We start from the raw sequence: 19,133 nt of genomic DNA, 5'->3' as shown, positions 1-19,133 counted from the left end.
GAACTATTCTCCGGGTCACAAACATTTTTAATTAAAGTTGTCCTATAAATAGCTTATATTCATTTCCTCTGGCTCTCACAAGTCAGTGGAGACTAGGAGTGATCAGCTTAGGTCAGGACATCTAGCCAGATGAGGTAAATGAAATTGAACTTGAGGGATTAAGTATACTGCTTTTGAAGATAAATGCACTGCCCTTCCAGAGAAGGTGAAATTTGTTTTAAATAAATACCTAGAAAGCATTTTTCTCCTGCACTGGTGGTTCCTTTACGTTTTTTAATAAGTGGAGTTAATCATTCTTTGAAATTTACAGTCAAGTGAAAGGACAAGAAAGACAGATATTGAAAACATTTTTCATAGAACCCGAGTCTGGAGGCTGCCCTTGGGGATACCAAAGGCACAGGAATGTGATTACTTTCTCTAGACATGGATGGTCTTTTAAATCGCATTACTTCTTTGGACTTTGAAAATTGCATTTCTAGTGGAGACCCAGCTCATAAATCCAAAAATGGATTTTAGATGAAAAAGTGATCTCTTTGCCTTTTTGGAGCAGCCAGGAGTGTGGGGAAAAAGTAAAATTAAATCAGGCACAACAGTAATGGCACTTGAAAGCTCTTGTTTTTGACTTCAGCAACTTAGAATATGAGGACATCAATTTTATTCCTTTCAGGAAAAATATCTTTCAACTCTCTCACAGTTTAGTTATAAAGATATTTTTAAGATCTCAAATAGCACAGATTTTTTTCGAGCACATTTTCATATTATACAGTTGCTGGAGTTAATGGTAACCTGCATTTCCTGGCATTTGGAGAATCTATTAAACACCAGTCTGGGTGTCACTCCTGTTTGATTCCCAAGCACCTTGCTTTTGTGACTCTGTCCCCAGCCATCACAGTGTCTCCCTCTTGCCCAAATCTCACTGTCTTGTCTGTGAGGGTAGGACTGTCTGTTACCCACTCTTCTGTCTCTGCTATATACTTGACACGTGGGTGGTGCTACTACTTATACCCCTGGGAGACAGATGCCCAAGACCTGGGGAGGACTGAAACAAAATGCTTCTATTTAAGGAGCTCAAAGACAGCTACGGAATACAATTCAATGTGATCAGGGTAGTAAAGAGGTAAGTGCACCGATCTCGAGCCCAGGTTCCCTGGTATCGTTACTGTGGCCTTATCAGGTGTTACAACCCGGTCCCTGTGGCATTTCCCATCAAAGCTCTTTAGTTAACCCTATATGAGAAAAAGTAAGTAACCTGAATGTTTTTCCTTTTAATTTTTTTTAATCATCTCTGATACAGAGGTCAGTAAACAATTTCTTAGAGGCCAGAGGAACAATGCCCTGGCTAATCTGAACCTGGGTAACCATTTCTTTAAAATCAAGATTTTCTTCTGTTATGACCAGTGTTAGTGTTTGATACTAATGCCATCTCTGAATTTAAACGTGCTCAACAAATACTACTCCTAGTAGTAGTAATAAGGGTAGAGGCTGACATGACAAAGTGCTACTTGCTAGGCATTGTCCCGAGGGCTTCAACTGTTTTAATCCACTTAATCTTCAGAACAACCTTCTGAAATAGGTTATTCCTTTACACTTGGCAACATAGAGGGGAAGTAAAGTCATAGGGACAGTAAATGGCGGGGTTGGGATTCCAATCCATGTGCCAAGCACTGGCAGCCCAATTCTTTTTTCTAATTTTATTGATGTACAGTTGATTTACAATGTTGTATCAATTTCTGCTGTATAGCACAGTGATTCAGTCATGTGTGTGTGCGTGTGTGTGTGTGTGCGTGCATGCGCATGGGTGCTAGGTCACTTCAGTCATCTCCAATACTTTGTGACCCTATGGACTGTAGCCCACCAGGCTCCTCTGTCCATGGGATTCCCCAGGCAAGAACACTGGAGTGGGTTGCCCAGGGGATATTCCTGACCCAGGGATCAAATCCATGTTTCTTATGTATCCTGCATTGGCAGGTAGGTTCTTTAGCACTAGGACCACCTGGGAAGCCTCTCTCTCTATATATAAAAACATTTCCCTTTTTATATTCTTTTCTGTTCTAGTTTATCATGGGATATTGAATGTAGTTCTTTGTGCTATACAGTAGGACCTTGTTGTTTATCCATCCTATATATAATAGTTTGCTTCTGCTAACCCCAAACTCCCATTCCTTTCCTCCTCTCCTCCCCTACCCACCTCCCCCTGCCTTGGCAACCAAGTCTGTTCTCAATGTCTGTGAGTCTGTGTCTTTTCTGTAGTTACGCTCATTTGTGTTGTATTTTATATTCCACATACTATAGTGATGTCATATGGTATTTTGTCTTTCTCTTTCTGACTTACTTTGCTTGGTATGATAATCTCCAGGTCCATCCACATTGCTGCAAATGGTATTATGGTGTTATTTCATTCTTTTTGATAGCTGAGTAATATTCCACTGTATAAATACACCACATCTTCTCTATCATTCGTCTGTCAATGGACATTTAGGTTGTTTCCATGTCTTGACTATTGTAAATAGTGCTGCTATGAACATAGGGGTACATGTATCTTTTTAAATTATACTTTGTTTGGATATATGCACAGGAGTGGGATTGCTGTATCATACGGCAAGTCTATTTTTACTTTTTTGAGGCACCTCCATATGGCAGCCCCGTTCTTAATCACTATGCTGTGCTTTCTATAGTAATTACTGAAAACATGTGCTGAATGAATGGGCAAGTGCGTAAATATCCAATACTATTCTCTATTAATTCAATTGGGATATTATGTAATTTGTGACTTGCCTGTCTCCATTTAACACACACACATGTACACTCACCAATTTGTGAGACCTTCAGTGGGTGATGGGGCTTCCCAGGTGGCACTAGTGGTAAAGAACCCACCTGCCAATGCAGGAGATTTAAGAGATGAAGGTTTGACCCCTGGGTCAGCAAGGTCCCCTGGAGAAGGGCACGGCATCCACTCCAGTATTCTTGCCTGGAGAATTCCATGGATTCTGGAGGAGCCTGGCAGGCTAACTCCATAGGGTGGCAAAGAGTCAGACACGACTGAAGCGACTTAACGTGCACACACACAGTGGGTGATATCTTCATCAAGTTTTTTTTTTTTTCTTCAATAGATTGAAAAGAAATAGCTTGAGATTTTTCATTCATCTTTGAGTTTTTTTTGTTTTAGTTTGACAATTCTTTTGAGTTTAGCCATTAGAAAACACATTTTTAGAAACATGGAAATCCATTTTTGCTGCAGTATGGATTTGCAGTTCAAATAAGAGAAATTTGCCAAATTTAAACCACACCTTGTTCCCTAAATGGTACTTAAGTATGTAGATTAAGAGAGATGGCATTGGTCATTCTACCAAGAGTTAAGTGTCTTTGCCTTTCTGTGTCAAATCAGATTTAGACATCTTGACTTCTTGTTCAGTACTCAGGGCATTTTTACTCACAAGCTTAAGGTGTCATGTCTGAGAAAAATGGTGCTGTCATTCCCTTTTCCTGTGTCTGTTTGAATGCTTAGTAGTAGTAACTTCTGATAAAATTATGGACAGTGTCCATGATCAGAGCACACTAAAGGAAAAGTTGCTCTGTGTTTTATGCCAAACCATTGCCTTTCACCTGACATTCATAGCAGTACTAGGAAGTGGTTTACTTGTGAGTTATTGTTAGAACCTGAGTGGCTTTGAGTCATTAATTAGCCATTACCTTCTATATTATAAAAGAAAGTGTGACATGACAATCTCAGATGGTTGTGGAAAATGTGCCTAAAAGCTAATTCAGAATTACTGAAGTGTGTTAAAGTGGATCATTAGAGTAGAAAACCAAGGCAACTGGAAGAAGATCTGTTGAAGCTGTGGCAATTGATGTGGGCCTTGCCACAAAGGGAGGAGTTGCAGGTGTGCCTTTGAGGGACCCTGTATTCCTATTGGAAGGATGCAGCTCAGAGATGGATAGTGGAGGGTGATAAGGGAAGTAACAAATGGTTTGGTAAGCTATAGAAATTTTTTTTAAAAAAAGATAGGCAAGTTCAGTTCAGTTCAGTCGCTCAGTCGTGTCCGACTCTTTGTGACCCCATGAATCGCAGCACACCAGGCCTCCCTGTCCATCACCAACTCCCAGAGTTCACTCAGACTCGTGCCCATCGAGTCAGTGATGCCATCCAGCCATCTCATCCTCGGTCGTCTACTTCTCCTCCTGCCCCCAATCCCTCCCAGCATCAGAGTCTTTTCCAATGAGTCAACTCTTCGCATGAGGTGGCCAAAGTACTGGAGTTTCAGCTTTAGCATCATTCCTTCCAAAGAACACCCAGGACTGATCTCCTTCAGAATGGCCTGGTTGGATCTCCTTGCAGTCCAAGGGACTCTCAAGAGTCTTCTCCAACACCACAGTTCAAAAGCGGCAATTCGGTGCTCAGCCTTCTTCACAGTCCAACTCTCACAAATCCCTCCCATAATCAGCATCAACCTCCACACCCACTTCCTTCAAAAAATTCTCCCCTCAAAATCATACAGTACAGGTAGGAGAGCTATCCATGCAAATGCAGCTGTTAGACAAATAGCCAGGCCTCCCATGAGTTTGAGCAAACTCTGGAAGATAGTGGAGGACAGGAAAGCCTGGCGTGCTGCAGCCCATGGGGTCACAAAGAGTCAGACACAACTTAGCGACTGAACAGCCACCATAACCCTGTCTCCCAGTGAGATCACCCACCTCAGAAGACATTCCTATATGAATGGATCACCTGTTTTCATCCAGAGGGTTGTTGGGATGGAAGGCATCCCATTCAAACATCCACTTTCAGTCTTTTTCTGTAGGGCAGATCCTTTCAGATGTTCAGTTCAGTTCAGTCACTCAGTCGTGTCTGACTATTTGCGACCCCATGAACTGCAGTACACCAGGCCTCCCTGTCCATCACCAACTCCTGGAGTCCACCAAAACCCATGTCCATTGTGTCAGTGATGCCATCCAACCATCTCCTCCTCTGTCATCCCCTTCTCCTCCTGTCCTCAATCTTTCCCAGCATCAGGGTCTTTTCAAATGAGTCAGCTCTCCACATCAGGTGGCCAAAATATTGGAGTTTCAGCTTGAAAATCAGTCCCTCCAATGAATATTCAGGACTGATCTCCTTTAGGATGGACTGGTTGGATCTCCTTGCAGTCCAAGGGACTCTCAAGAATCTTCTCCAACACCACAGTTCAAAAGCATCAATTCTTCTGTGCTCAGCCTTCTTTATAGTCCACTTCTCACATCCAAGATGTTGCTTCTTAGTAAACATCAGCTGGTTTGTGCTGAAGGAACTAAACACAAGTATGATATCATTGATATCCATGCAGTTGACACTGACTTTAACTCAAAGTAAATAGTGTTTGATCTTGGTGCCTATTGCATAGCAGATGTTCAGTAAGTTATTTTCTGCTTTTCCTATTTCTGTTATTCAGTTTATTGCTGATTAAAAAAAAATTCTCTCATGTATTTTTCTTTGTTCTTTTTTTAAGGAGAGATTTAAAGAAGCTGAGGAAATATACCTGGCTGGAATAAAGAAATGCCCAGACAGTTCAGACTTACACAACAACTATGGAGTTTTCCTAGTTGATACTGGTGAGATTAAAGAGAACCTGTTGAGATGAGATAATACTATCTAACAAGCTAAGTGGCAATCCACCCAAATAATGCTTCAAAAGTAGAACTCACTGGGCTTGGCAGGAAACTCACATTGACAGTCCCATTGTACTTGCTGTCAGTTTTCTAAATCTTCAGTCTCAGTTTGGTAAAATCTGCCCCATTCTTATAATCAGATCATTCAGGAAAACTTCCCAGGTGGCCAGAAAGTGGCCTTGATGGTTTAACGAGTAGCTGTCTCCTTTGAATAGCATTTATACAAGTTTATAAATCTATAATGATGAACTGTTCTCTACCATGATGCAGAAACTGCCTCTGAATCAATTTACTGGCAGATGGTAAATACTTTTCTACAGCTGATTTAAAAGTCTCTAGAATTATTTCATTGTTCCTTATGTGATACTAAGGAACTGTTCCATTATAATTGATATAGTCTTATAGAACAGGTGCTATATAAAATATACTTGCTTTGTCTCATTTAATGTAAAACTTTACTGGGCAGGGATTCTGTTTTCTTTATGGTTTGCACTCCCACATACTGTTGGCGTGTGTTGAATACTTAGAAAGGATGAAAAGATACTTGAATTTAATACAAAAACACCACTTTGTTCTCATTAACTATTAGACTACCTTCCCTGCAATCAAATTCAATTTTAATTATTTTGTCGATATGAAATGCTCAAGAGGGTTTTTATTTTCTAGGATATTTGAAGCTCTTCTGTTCCATAGGACATAAATTTACATTCTGATAAACGTAGGAAACATCCCTTATTTTTGCTTGTAAAACAAAATTGTTTCATGGTGCCACCTGCTGGTTCCTTAGCAACATAATAATAAATTAGGTATCAAAAATTTTACAGAAAAAGAATAAGAGATCTAGCCTGTTGGCCTGATCTAGCCCTCTTCCTTCAACAACAAAATATCCCACCCCAACCCCCAAATCTAACCACTGTATACCTTTCCACACTCCCACTATATTCATGCTTTTGTACTGGTATTATTCTCCCTCTCACCTGTGACCTATACATAGACCCTTACACATGCAGAGGTTTTTTTTGGCACCTCCTGGTCAAACTTGCATTCAAAGAAGATAGACTTGGGAAGATGTCTGTGCAAGTAAACACACCATGTAGAATTTTAGACCCTTCCACAATTCATTCACTTACATATAATTTCACAAGGAAGGTTCTTTGGGGAATCTCATCAGACCAGAAGGACTTGATTCTAGTTCTGGCCTTTATCCTCACTTGCCCTGGGATTTTTGTTGAGTTTCTTAATTTCTTTGCACTTCTGCATCTATATCTATAAAGTGATAATATTTTTTAATATCACTTAAATCCCAAGACGGAGAAGGCAATGGCACCCCTCTCCAGTACTCTTGCCTGGAAAATCCCATGGATGGAGAAGCCTGGTAGGCTGCAGTCCATGGGGTTGCTGAGGGTCGGACACGACTGAGCGACTTCACTTTGACTTTTCACTTTCGTGCATTGGAGAAGGAAATGGCAACCCACTCCAGTGTTCTTGCCTGGAGAATCCCAGGGACGGGGTAGCCTGGTGGGCTGCCGTCTATGGGGTCGCACAGAGTCGGACACGACTGAAGTGACTTAGCAGCGGTAGCAGCAAATCCCAAGAGGGAACTAAGTGCTTTCAAAAGACAGCTAAATAGGATCAAAACATCTGCAAAAATCATATGAGGTTGTTTAACTAAAAGGTTCTAAAATATATAATGCATTGGACAAATGCAAGTTGGTCTTATTATTATTATTAAAGCCCCATTCAATAAATACCATCTAAACAAAAACATACTATTTAAAAAGATATTTTCAAAATACAGCAACTGCCTTATTTAAAGGAGTGTCTCAGTCACTAGGTTGCAGTAGAATAATTGTAATAGACCCTCAGAGGTTGCTTCAGGACAGTTTTCTTTCTATCATAGCACATTCTCCTTTGAATATAGTGAGAAGCAACAGTATCTTGTGTAAATAACAATCACTGATAATTTCAAAACATCCTATCAGCTAGGGCAATAGCCAAAAAACACTTTGATGAAAATAATATATTTAATAAAATAAACAGGTTTTAAGTGAAAATGAATAGTGAAATGGTCCAAAGTTAGGTGGTGGCAAGAAGGTAAAATGTGTGCTAATTTACAAACTGAATAATTTGATGGTATGGCTGCAAGAAAATTTATCATTACCAGAAGAGAAATTAAAAGAGTTCATATGTTAAAAAGAAAGAAAAAGAGTTGGTCTGTTTTATAACAAAGTCATGCTCTGCTCTTACCAACCTACCACTGGTTGCAGGCTTTCCAGAGAAGGCAGTGGCCCATTACCAACAGGCCATCAAACTTAGCCCAAGCCATCATGTGGCCATGGTGAACCTGGGGAGGCTCTACAGGTCACTGGGAGACAACAGTGTGGCTGAAGAGTGGTACAAACGGTAAAGGTCCTATTTTTTACTTTGTAAGTCACCCAAAGTCCCTGCAGTTGGCCATCAAAGTCTTAGTAATTTGGAACAGATTCTTTCAGAATATTAGCAAATTTTGCCAATGCAGGCAAAACAGATTCTCCTCTCCAGAGAACAGTACCATAAATGGTACTATGAGGATAAATGATATCCTGATAAATGACATTTTTGCCTGCTGGTTAAAATATGGTGCTAAACCAAGTTTGGAGTTTAATTCTCATTTTAGTTAGTCCATTGTTTTCTGAAGCTATGGACTTAACAACCCAAACTACAAATAGCAATTTTAAAAATGGATCTAAATGAAAAACTTGCATACACAAGCCTATCTCGGTGAATGGAAAAGATCCTTGGGGCCCAATTTACATATTGCTAGGTCACTAAAAACATTCTTATAGTCAGAGGATGGCACCATGATCTTTTTTTTTTTTTTAACATTCTTCTTGATATAAAAACAAAGACCAGGTGGGAATAGCCTCAAACCATAGACAGTGGTCCCTTATCTAAATTTCAACCTTTGGAAATGTACCTATTAGAAGAAAAATGTCCATTTGTTTCCTCAAATTCAGTGCCCTGCAGGTAGCACGCAAAACTGAGATACTGTCACCTCTGGGAGCGCTGTATTACAACACTGGCAGATACGAAGAAGCTTTGCAGACTTACCGGGAAGCCGTGGCCCTGCAGCCTTCCCAAAGGGAACTCCGCCTGGCACTGGTGAGTAGACAGAGGAAAGAAAGAAGATGGAGAAGAGAAGAAATGCATGGCATGCAATATAGGGAGCTGTAGTTAGTAAGCCTCAGAATGGGAACTAGAATGCTATACTCTATCCATTTAATGAATATTCATATTTAACCAGTGTTAGACGCATTCACCAAACACATGGACCCGAAAGACACTTTTATGTTTTTTTTTAAATAATTTCAAACCTACATAATTTTGCAAGAATTCTATATAGCCTCCTGCACATTCTTTCACCCAAATTGATAAATTTTTAGCACTTTGATGCATTTATCACCTTTCAAGTATATATGTATGTGTGTGTACATGTATGTATGTGCGTATTTAGATATTATGTGCATCTACATATTATTAATACATGTTATTTTTTTCCGGAGCGACGTGAGGTTATCGATCTCTTAATCTTTACTTTATTTCAATTTTGGGATCATTACTCTTCTTTTTCCTTAGATTTACAGTAAAACAAACTTGTTTTCTTGTTTTAAACACAGTGTTCTGTTGAAACCATAGGGGAAAATTTCTCTTTCACATAGTCAACTTGTTTAAAAAAGGCACAAGTCATTTCACTGAATGACTCTGATGTTCCAGCCATGCATGCACAAATGCAGGCATATGCCTACATAAAGAAACAGACAGCAGAAGACTAAAGCCTATTGTTAATAACTGTGGGAAGTCAGCCCTCTCTGTGTGTCACAAATAGACACTGAGCACTTTTGTGGGAAATGTTCCCTGAATGATTTCTTTGATAAGATGATAACCAAGTGTTATCTAAGCCAAGGTCCGTGTGGTTTTGCAGGCTCAGGTTTTGGCTGTGATGGGACAGACAAAAGAAGCTGAAACGATGACCAGTCACATTGTGTCAGAGGAGACCGGGTGCCTTGAATGCTATCGCTTGTTGTCCGCCATCCACAGCAAGCAGGAGCAGCATGACAAGGTAGAGAGCACACTGTTTGGAATTGTCTGTGTTCAGGGTACAAATCAGGTATAGCTGATGACCCTCCAGCCTGCACTCTCACAAGGGCGAGCAGTCTTGATCATTATTCCTTGGCACTTTTCATAGATACCTCCTTGACTGCTTAGACAACCCCTTGAAATGTTGTTTTCTTGGTTTGTTCTGGGTCTGAAGGTTTCATGTGGGGTCATCTCAGTTTGTTTTCAGCTAACTCAATAAAGACTACCATTGGTATGTTTTATAACTTTGCATGTTCCCTCAAATATATCTTATAGAATCCTGTAACAACCCTTTAAGGCACGTCAATGGCCCTGTGTTGCAACTGTACTGTTTATCTTCATTTTTAAGTCATATAACCAGTAGATTCATGAACTGATTTGACAAAATATTTATCAAATGGGAATAAAGTGGTGTTGGGGAAAAAAAACACAAAAATTATTTCCCTTGTCCTCCTGGAGTTTACAGTCAAAGAGGAGACAAAGGTTGAACAAGTAATCACAAAACTAGCACAGAATTATAGTTGTGCCCAGTGATGTCGTGAAGAGCAGCATGGTCCCTAACGCGCATATCCAGGGAACCCGAATAGTCTGGGCGGTAGGGTTCTCTATAGAGTGACGTGAAGTTGAAGGTTGAATGAAGGATATGAGTTATTAAACAAAAGGGCAGTGAGTAGCATTCCAAGCAAGAAACGGCACATGAAAAGGCCCCAAGTCAACAACGAATGGCCCATCTGAGGGATGGGCTTGAGGGAGTAAGGGGCATGTGAGATGTAACCACAGAGGTTGCTGGGCACTCTGTCCTAAGGCTTGGGACCAGGACAAGGGATACTGCAAGAAGCTTTGAGGCTTTAAGGAGAAGAGAGGCTTGTCAGGTTTGTGTTTTGAAGGGATCTCTGGCTGCAGGGTGTGGGGTAGTGGGTGCCGGGGGCAGAGTGAGCACCAGGCCCCGAGATGAGGCTGCTGGAGTGGTCCAGACGGACATGTGGCCAGGGCAAAACATCCAGCCCCAGATGTGGTTTCAATAGGATCACACAATGTTCCTGTAAAGTGATCAGGGATATTTCATTGTCACTAACATAAATAGGAAACCTGGATTATAGGGAAATTATTTGGTCAGGGCTGTATTATTCCTCAATGAGAACATCAGATAAAATGAAGAATGTGCTTTGATCATCACTCACCACACTAGCCAATACATAAAAACAAAAAGAATGAAAGATATCGTTTAAGTTAGTTCTTCTTTATCTAATCTACACTTATTGTGTCTTAATTTCCAACCTATACAGGCACTTGATGCTATAGACAAGGCTCTCAAGCTGAAACCAAAGGATCCAAAAGTTATATCTGAGCTTTTTTTCACAAAAGGAAACCAACTGAGAGAGCAGAACCTGCTGGACAAAGCTTTTGAGGTATAAACACTTAATAAAATTGTTATTAAATTCATGGATTAAAATTAATACTCTCTCAATCTTTAATGAAACATAGACTTTGAAAGCTAAGATCAATGGCATGTTGATAGAGTAAATTTTCTGATTAATTGACATTGTAAGTTTATTTTTTAAAATAATTGAGCCTCTGGTTTTTGACCATTAGGAGTTCTACAATACCGCCTCATTGTTTTCTGAATTATCACCTTTAGCTTGATGTTTAAAGCATTCCACATTTTGCCCTCAAGTAAGCTTTCCCCTCTCTCTCTCTCTCACTCCTTCGCTCTCTGTCTGCCTTCAGTAACCCTCTGTTTCAGCTAGACTGGTGCCCCAAGGAGCTTTGGCATTCCACATGTCCTGTAACACCGTCCACCCCATCCACCAGTCCCTGCGGAATCCCACGCATCCACCAACACAGGCCTGTGTCTCCCTCAGGGAGCCCTCCCTACCATCCTTTCATCCAGTGACTTGTTTCCTATGAACTCCTAAAACACTTCCTGTCTCTACCAGTCATTTGAAAGCATCATATATTGTGTTGTTAGGTGTCTCTCTCTCTCTTCTCCATCTCCCCATCCTCTCCTTCCTCTTCCCTCTGTGCACATGCACGAGCGCTGGTTAGCTCCCTATTTCGACTGCATTTTCCTTGTGGAAAGGACTGCTTCCTTCTGTGTTCTAAAACATAGTATGTTGCATCTTAGGGATGCTCAATGTGTGTATCTTTGGAATGAAATTGATAACCCACTTTGAAATAAAAAGACATTTACAAGCATAATGAAATGTTACAGAATGCCATATATTTTCCACAATAAAGCCACAGGTTATAATTAATGAAGTCATAAAATTATGCAAAAAAGTAAAATTTCAAATGATAAGATTGTTTTTGAAAATAAATGTAAGAGGCTTTTAAAATATTATTGGAAAAGCACGTAAAGATATTTGGAGAAACTAATTTGAATGTGAATGTTAAAACAGAAATGGTGGCTTATCTGAGCAGAAACTGAATTCTTCTCTGCCTTATGAAACTTTCAATGCTGTCTTTCTTTAATTATTTATAACTTACATGATCATTTGTAGGAGTACTTATATGGTATGTATATCTGTCTGTATTTTATATATTGTATTAAAAACAAAAGGATTTTCTAGTTACTTGACTAATGGATTAAATAGTCATTATGGCTTGATTTGTGAAGAGTAAGGGTAAAGCTATTGGCCAATAATAGCAGCTACAATGTTAGTTTTTTAATGTATAATTCACATTTATTATAATCTTCACAACAATCATATAAGAAAGACATGCTCATTGTCTTCATTTTATGACTGAATTGAGACTCAGAGCTTTTCTAACTTTTTCAAGGTCATACAGAGAATAAGAAATAAACATTTTATTCTGCTGATAAAAATTAACACAAAACATACTCTTCAGTTTACTTTAGCAACTTTTTAGCAATACAGTTTCTTAACATTTGCTTCTTTCTCCTCAAACTGAAGTAGAGAAGTGATGGACAGTTTCTAGTTATTTATGGATCTGTTCAGATAGATTCTTATTCAGGAAAATAGCAAGGAACATTAATATATACACATGGATACTTAGCTTTGTAATCAAAAACAGTACTCTTAGCCTTTAGTTTTATTTAAAGTGACAACTCTTAAAATCAAAGCTCAATGGTGAATATACCCTTTGATGCAAAACAACGTGCAAATGTTAAAAATGTATTTCACTGATAGGACATTGTGATACATGTTATTCAGACAAAAAATATTTGAGAAACAAGTAACTCTCTTCAAACACTTTAAGATCTTTCACAAGGCAGAAGAAAAAAGGCTTTCTAATGATTAAAACTATCCTCTGGTAAAAAATTATTGGATGTCATTAAAGAAATACAGAATACCAGTCCCTGCAAGAATTTAAGCATGGGCTGAATAATCGGATCAAATTTTGTGAGAAAGTTAAGCTGTTTAGGAAACGAAGATTCTATAGTTTTTTCTTGCAAAGTCCAGTTACAGTGAAAACGTCTAAGAGCACCATTTTCTCGCAGATCGAGGCCAGTGGGAAATGATGCATGTAATAGAAATCACCTGCATGCCTAGCAGGCGTCTTCAGCCTTTTTAAGTCCAGAGGTTAGCTCTCCAAGGAAATTATACATTTCAGTTTCCTCCACTTTAGAATCATCAGCTTTGAAAAAAAATAGAAATAAAGGGAACACCTGAGAACTAGACATGACTGTTCATTTTATCAACCATTTAAATTTCCACATATATAGAAAACGCTTTCCACAATCCTACAGTGTTAAAGATGGGTTCTCATTTCCCAGCCTGAAGATATTTCTTATGTATCTAGAGCTATAAAGCGGCCGTGGAGTTAAATCCAGATCAAGCACAGGCTTGGATGAACATGGGTGGAATTCAGCACATCAAGGTAAGAAAATAATTCCTGTTCATGTGAACCATGTTTTCCCTTTGTGTTTTCTCTTTCTTCCCTTTAAAAGTTTGAAAAACTATTGTTAATTTACTCTTTGAATTATTTGAATACTGAAAACATAGGTGCTTAAAAGTGTTATTAGCAGGATTTATGTTCACTTTGTATTATCTAGACATTGAATATCATGAAGCCATTTTAAAAAACAAATCTATATAAATTAGATGTCATAATTTTATCGTAAAGAAAATAGTACCTACTTAGGTATCATCATATAGTAGATAAAGTCTGCTGTGTGAACTAAACTAAAGTTTTGTTGGAGCTGCACTAATACAGCTTATTTTTCTGTAGCTTAACTCACTGTCAAGATATAAGGTTATTATTTCTTATACTTAGTATATCTTTTATTACCTGACATATTGAAAAACGTTTGTTTTCAAGAGAAGAAGAAGCTACCTTTGAATTAATAAGTGGAAGCTTATTTCCTGCCCTTGGCAGGAAATCAAAGATTCACGGACACTCATTCATCCATCCATTCATTTGATAAGCATTGCTAGAGAACATCCTATGTACCAGGTACATGCCTAGGGATCGGGAATAAAGCAGTGAACACAAGGCAAAAATACCTGGTCTTGTGGAGCTAACATTCTAGGAGGGGAAAACAGGCAATAACTAAATTCGTGTGTATGTGTGTGTATTGTGTGTGTGTGTGCATGCTCAGTCATGTCTGACTCTGCAACCACAGGGACTGTAGCCTGCCAGGCTCTTCTGTTCATGGGATTCTCCAGGCAAGACTACAGAGTGGATTGCTGTTTCCTGCTCCAGGGGATTTTTCCAACCCAGGAATCAAACCCACATCTCCAGCATTGACAGGCAGATTCTTTACCACTGTGCCACCTGGGAAACCCACATATATACATATACACATGAAATATATCAGATAGTGATACGTGCTATAGAGAATAAAAGAATGAAAGAAGATAGGAAGTTTTGGGGATAAAAGCTGCAATTTTAAATTGAGGTGGTTAGGGATGGCCTTAGTTAAAAAGTGGTGTTTCAGCAAAGGTCTGAAAGGAGCAAGCCACATGGCAAAAGTAGGACAGCGCACACGCAGAGGTCCTGAGGTATGAGTGTGCCAGTGTACCTGAGGAATAGGCGGGAGGCAATGATAGAAATGCTAGAAGCCGGGGTGGAGAGGCCACAGGGACAGATGATACAGGGCAATGAAGGAAGGGGACTGTAAGGTCTTCAGCTCTTATGCCAAACATGTTGCGATCCTTGGAGGACTTCCAGCAGAGAAATGCAATGGTCTTACATGATTTTAAAGGATCACTCTTATTTAGCTAGCTTATTTTCAGGCTTCTCTCAAACTTTATCCTGAGCAAATAGCAAGATGGTAATTATAATTTAAACAAAGGATAAATAGGGTTTATGATTAAGTGGGAACTGATCACTCCCAGAAACACAACAAAACAAAAACGTGATCCATAACTATACAGATGGAAGAGAATAACAGGATAGTTACTCTGTAGCTATTAGCCTTGATCTAACAGAGGAGCATAGGGCTTTTCAGGTGGCATTAGTGGTAAAGAATCCACCTGCCAAGGCAGGAGATGCAAGGGACGCAGATTTTATTTCTAGGTTGGGAATATCGCTCGGAGGAGAAAATGGCAACCCACTCCAGTGTTCTTGCCTGGGAAATCCCATGGAAAGAGGAGCCTGGATGGCTATCATCCATGGGGTCGCAAAGAGTTGGACACGACTAAGCAACTAACACTTTCACTCAGTCCAACACAGATATAGAGATCAGGCACATGGCCTGGATGTGGTCATTCTGATGTCACCGTCAGGATGCAGGATTATCATCATGAGGCCTTCAAGAACAACCATTAACTTTCTGTGACCTTTGCCTTGCCAGGAAATATGTGCCTCGAGCAGTATTATCCCATTCCTGGGCCCTACTCCTTGCCTGAGTCTGGGTGAAGCTTAGGAAGTACTGAGGGCTGTGGCAAGGTTGATAGTTGGAATCAAACTTTGCAAGGAGATGACAAACAGGGGGAAGGAGAGACTTGCTCATACTACTGGCGATAAAAGATTATATTTTTCATAAAGTTCTATGTAAAATGAAATGGATGAAGCAGAAAAACTATAATACAGTTTTTATTACTGGAGTTTCCCTTGTGGTTCAGATGGTAAAGAAACTACCTGTAATGCAGGAGACCTGGGTTCGATTCCTGGGTTTGGAAGATACCCTAGAGAAGGAAATGGCAATGCACTCCAATATTCTTGCCTGGAGAATTCCATGGATAGAGGAGCCTGGCAGGCTGCAGTCCATGGGGTTGAAAAGAGTCGGACGTGACTGAGTGACTAACACTTTCACTTTCACAATCAGAGCTCCAAAGAATAGCAAGGAGAGATAGGAAAGACTTCCTAAGTGATCAGTGCAAAGAAATAAAGGAAAATAATAGAATGGGAAAGACTAAAGATCTCTTCAAGAAAATTAGAGATGCCAAAGGAACATTTCATGCAAAGATGAGCACAATAAAGGACAGAAACAGTATCACCCTAACAAAAGCAGAAGATATTAAGAAGAGGTGGCAAGAATACGTAGAAGAACTATACAAAAAAGATCCTCATGACCCAGATAACCACAATGGTGTGATCATTCAACTAGAGCCAGACATCCTGGAATGCAAAGTCAAGTGGGCCTTAGGAAGCATCTCTATGAACAAAGGTGGTGGAGGTGATAGAATTCCAGTTGAGCTAATTCAAATCCTGAAAGATGATGCTGTGAAAGTGCTGTGCTCAATATGCCAACAAATTTGGAAAACTCAGCAGTGGCCACAAGAATGGAAAAGGTCAGTTTTCATTCCAGTCCCAAAGAAAGGCAATGTCAAAAGAATGTTCAAACTACCACACAATTGCACTCATCTTACACGCTAGCAAAGGAATGCTCGAAATTCTCCAAGTCAGGCTTCAAGTGTATGTGAACTGTGAAATTCCAGATATTCAAGCTGGATTTAGAAAAGGCAGAGGAACCAGAGATCAAATTGCCAACATCCATTGCATTATAAAAAAGCAAGAGAGTTCCAGAAAAACATCTACTTTTGCTTTATTGACTACACCAAAGCCTTTGACTGTGTGGATCACAACAAACTGTGGAAAATTCTGAAAGGGACCACCTCACCTACCTTCTGAGATATCTGTATGCAGGTCAAGAAACAACAGTTAGAGCTGGACATGGAACAACAGACTGGTTCCAAATAGGGAAAGAGTAAGTCAAGGCTGTATATTGTCACTGTGCTTATTTAACTTATATGCAGAATACATCATGAGAAATGCTGGACTGGAGGAAGCACAAGCTGGAATCAAGATTGCCAAAAGAAATATCATTAACCTCAGATATGCAGATGACACCACCCTTTTGGCAGAAAGTGAAGAACTAAAGATCCTCTTGATGAAAGTGAAAGAGGAGAGTGAAAAAATTGACTTAAAACTCAACATTCAGAAAACTAAGATCATGGCATCCGGTCCATCACTTCATGGGAAATAGATGGGGAAACAATGGAAACAGTGAGAGACTTTATTTTCTTGAGCTCCAAAATCACTGCAAATGGTGACTGCAGCCATGAAATTAAAAGACACTTACTCTTTTATTGGAAAGTTATGACCAGCCTAGACAGCATATTAAAAAGCAGAGACATTACTTTGCTGACAGAAGTCCATCTAGTCAAAGCTATGGTTTTTCCAGTAGTCATGTGTGGATGTGTGAGCTGGGCTATAAAGAAAGCTGAGCACTGAAGAACTGATGCTTTTGAACTGTGGTATTGGAGAAGACTCTTGTGAGTGCCTTGGACTGCAAGGAGATCAAACCAATCAATCCTAAAGGAAATTAGTCCTGAATATTCATTGGAAGGACTGATGCTGAAGCTGAAGCTCCAATACTTTGGCCACCTGATGCAAAGAACTGCCTCATTGGAAAAGACCATGATGCTGGGAAAGATTAAAGGCAAGAGAAGAAGGGGAGACAGAGGACGAGATGGTTGGATGGCATCACCAACTTGATGGCCATGAGTTTGAACAAGCTCTGAGAATTGACAATGGACAGGGAGCCCTGGCGTGCTGAAGTCCATGAGATCGCAAAGAGTCGGACACGACTGAGCCAATGAACTGAACTGAACTGAATCAGAGTTGCACCAGCTGGGCCATATCACCAAGTACTATTTTCAGTTCTGCTTTATGACATTAATGCATTTTCTAGGATGGAACTGGCTAATAGAACTTTCTTCAGTGATGAAAATGTTCCATGTATGTACTGTCCAAGGCAGTAGCCACTAGCCCATTGTGGCTGTTGAGCACTTAAAATTGGTTGGTGCAGTTGAGCAACTCAATTCTTAATTATCATTAACTTAAATTTAAATAGACACCGAGGACTAGTGGCCTTCCTAGTAGCTAGCACAGTTCTATAAATTGGATAATTCAAATTCCCCACCTAGCACCTAGAAATTGGGGACGTTGAATTAAGGGATATAACTTACTTAAAAGGGGGCTTCCAGTTTCATTAAGAAAAGAGCAATTCGAGTGAGAGAAAATAACTCTATGACTAGATTTTGTTGAAAAGACAGAGAAAGCTGATGATCTGAGATGGTGATGCCTGGTACCAGGCTGAGGCCTAAATTCAGAGAAACCTCTTGGGTAAACAATTTCAAAATCAACCACAGTAAGAACACAGTCTGAGAGCAATTTGAGAGCCACAGATGTTCAGTTGTCTGCATATATGTGCTATGCTTAAGAAATGTCAAGAGACAATCTAAAGATTAAATACTTGAATTTTAAAAAATAGTCATGTAGCTAAATCCAGGTTCTTATTTGTTCAGAATTCTGTTTAGCCTCTTACCAGAATCAGTGTTAATAATCTGAAATACTTTCATTTATGCACATGCCAGGGCTTCCCTGGTGGCTCAGAGGTTAAAGCGTCTGCCTGCAATGCGGGAGACCCGGGTTCGATCCCTGGGTTGGGAAGATCCCCTGGAGAAGGAAATGGCAACCCACTCCAGTACTCTTGCCTGGAGAATCCCATGGACGGAGGAGCCTGGTGGGCTGCAGTCCACGGGGTCGCAAAGAGTCGGACACGACTAAAGCAACTTAACACAAATACACACAGTCATTTAATAATAACAGTAATGATGGCATCAGATTGAGTGCTCATTATATGGCAGGCAGGTGTCTAAGGTCCTGACACTCGGGAGGTAGTTCATTTAAGCATAAAATAAATGTTGATATTGCTACATAGCACTTTTACTTTGCTGCTGCTGCTGCTGCCAAGCCGCTTCAGTCGTGTCCAGCTCTGCGCGACCCCATAGACGGCAGCCCTCCAGGCTCCACCGTCCCTGGGATTCTCCAGGCAAGAACACTGGAGTGGGTTACTTTTATTCAAAGAGGTACTATTTTAAGTTGTAATGAACATTTAGAGAGTAACTAGTCTTTATCCACATGGAGCTGTAACTGAGAATAAAATAGAACAAATTCATGGTTTT

The 19,133-nt window shown here is 39.9% G+C and overlaps 1 protein-coding gene across 1 annotated transcript in view; it reads left to right on the top strand.

Moving 5' to 3' along the window:
• LOC120861143 (protein O-mannosyl-transferase TMTC1) overlaps positions 1-19,133 on the top strand; it is a 302,613-nt gene that overhangs the window by 280,031 nt on the left and 3,449 nt on the right. The window contains exons 14-19 of the mRNA XM_040236782.1: positions 5,478-5,580; positions 7,905-8,040; positions 8,634-8,778; positions 9,599-9,736; positions 11,040-11,162; positions 13,519-13,596. Of these exons, the coding sequence (XP_040092716.1) occupies positions 5,478-5,580; positions 7,905-8,040; positions 8,634-8,778; positions 9,599-9,736; positions 11,040-11,162; positions 13,519-13,596 (723 nt within the window). The remainder of the gene's footprint in view (positions 1-5,477; positions 5,581-7,904; positions 8,041-8,633; positions 8,779-9,598; positions 9,737-11,039; positions 11,163-13,518; positions 13,597-19,133) is intronic.

This window comes from Oryx dammah, unplaced genomic scaffold, assembly GCF_014754425.2.
Source record: "Oryx dammah isolate SB20612 unplaced genomic scaffold, SCBI_Odam_1.1 HiC_scaffold_11229, whole genome shotgun sequence".
Classification (NCBI taxonomy): Eukaryota; Metazoa; Chordata; class Mammalia; order Artiodactyla; family Bovidae; genus Oryx; species Oryx dammah.
The sequence above is the reverse complement of the archived record's forward strand: the minus strand, read 5'-3'. Positions and strand labels throughout refer to the sequence as shown.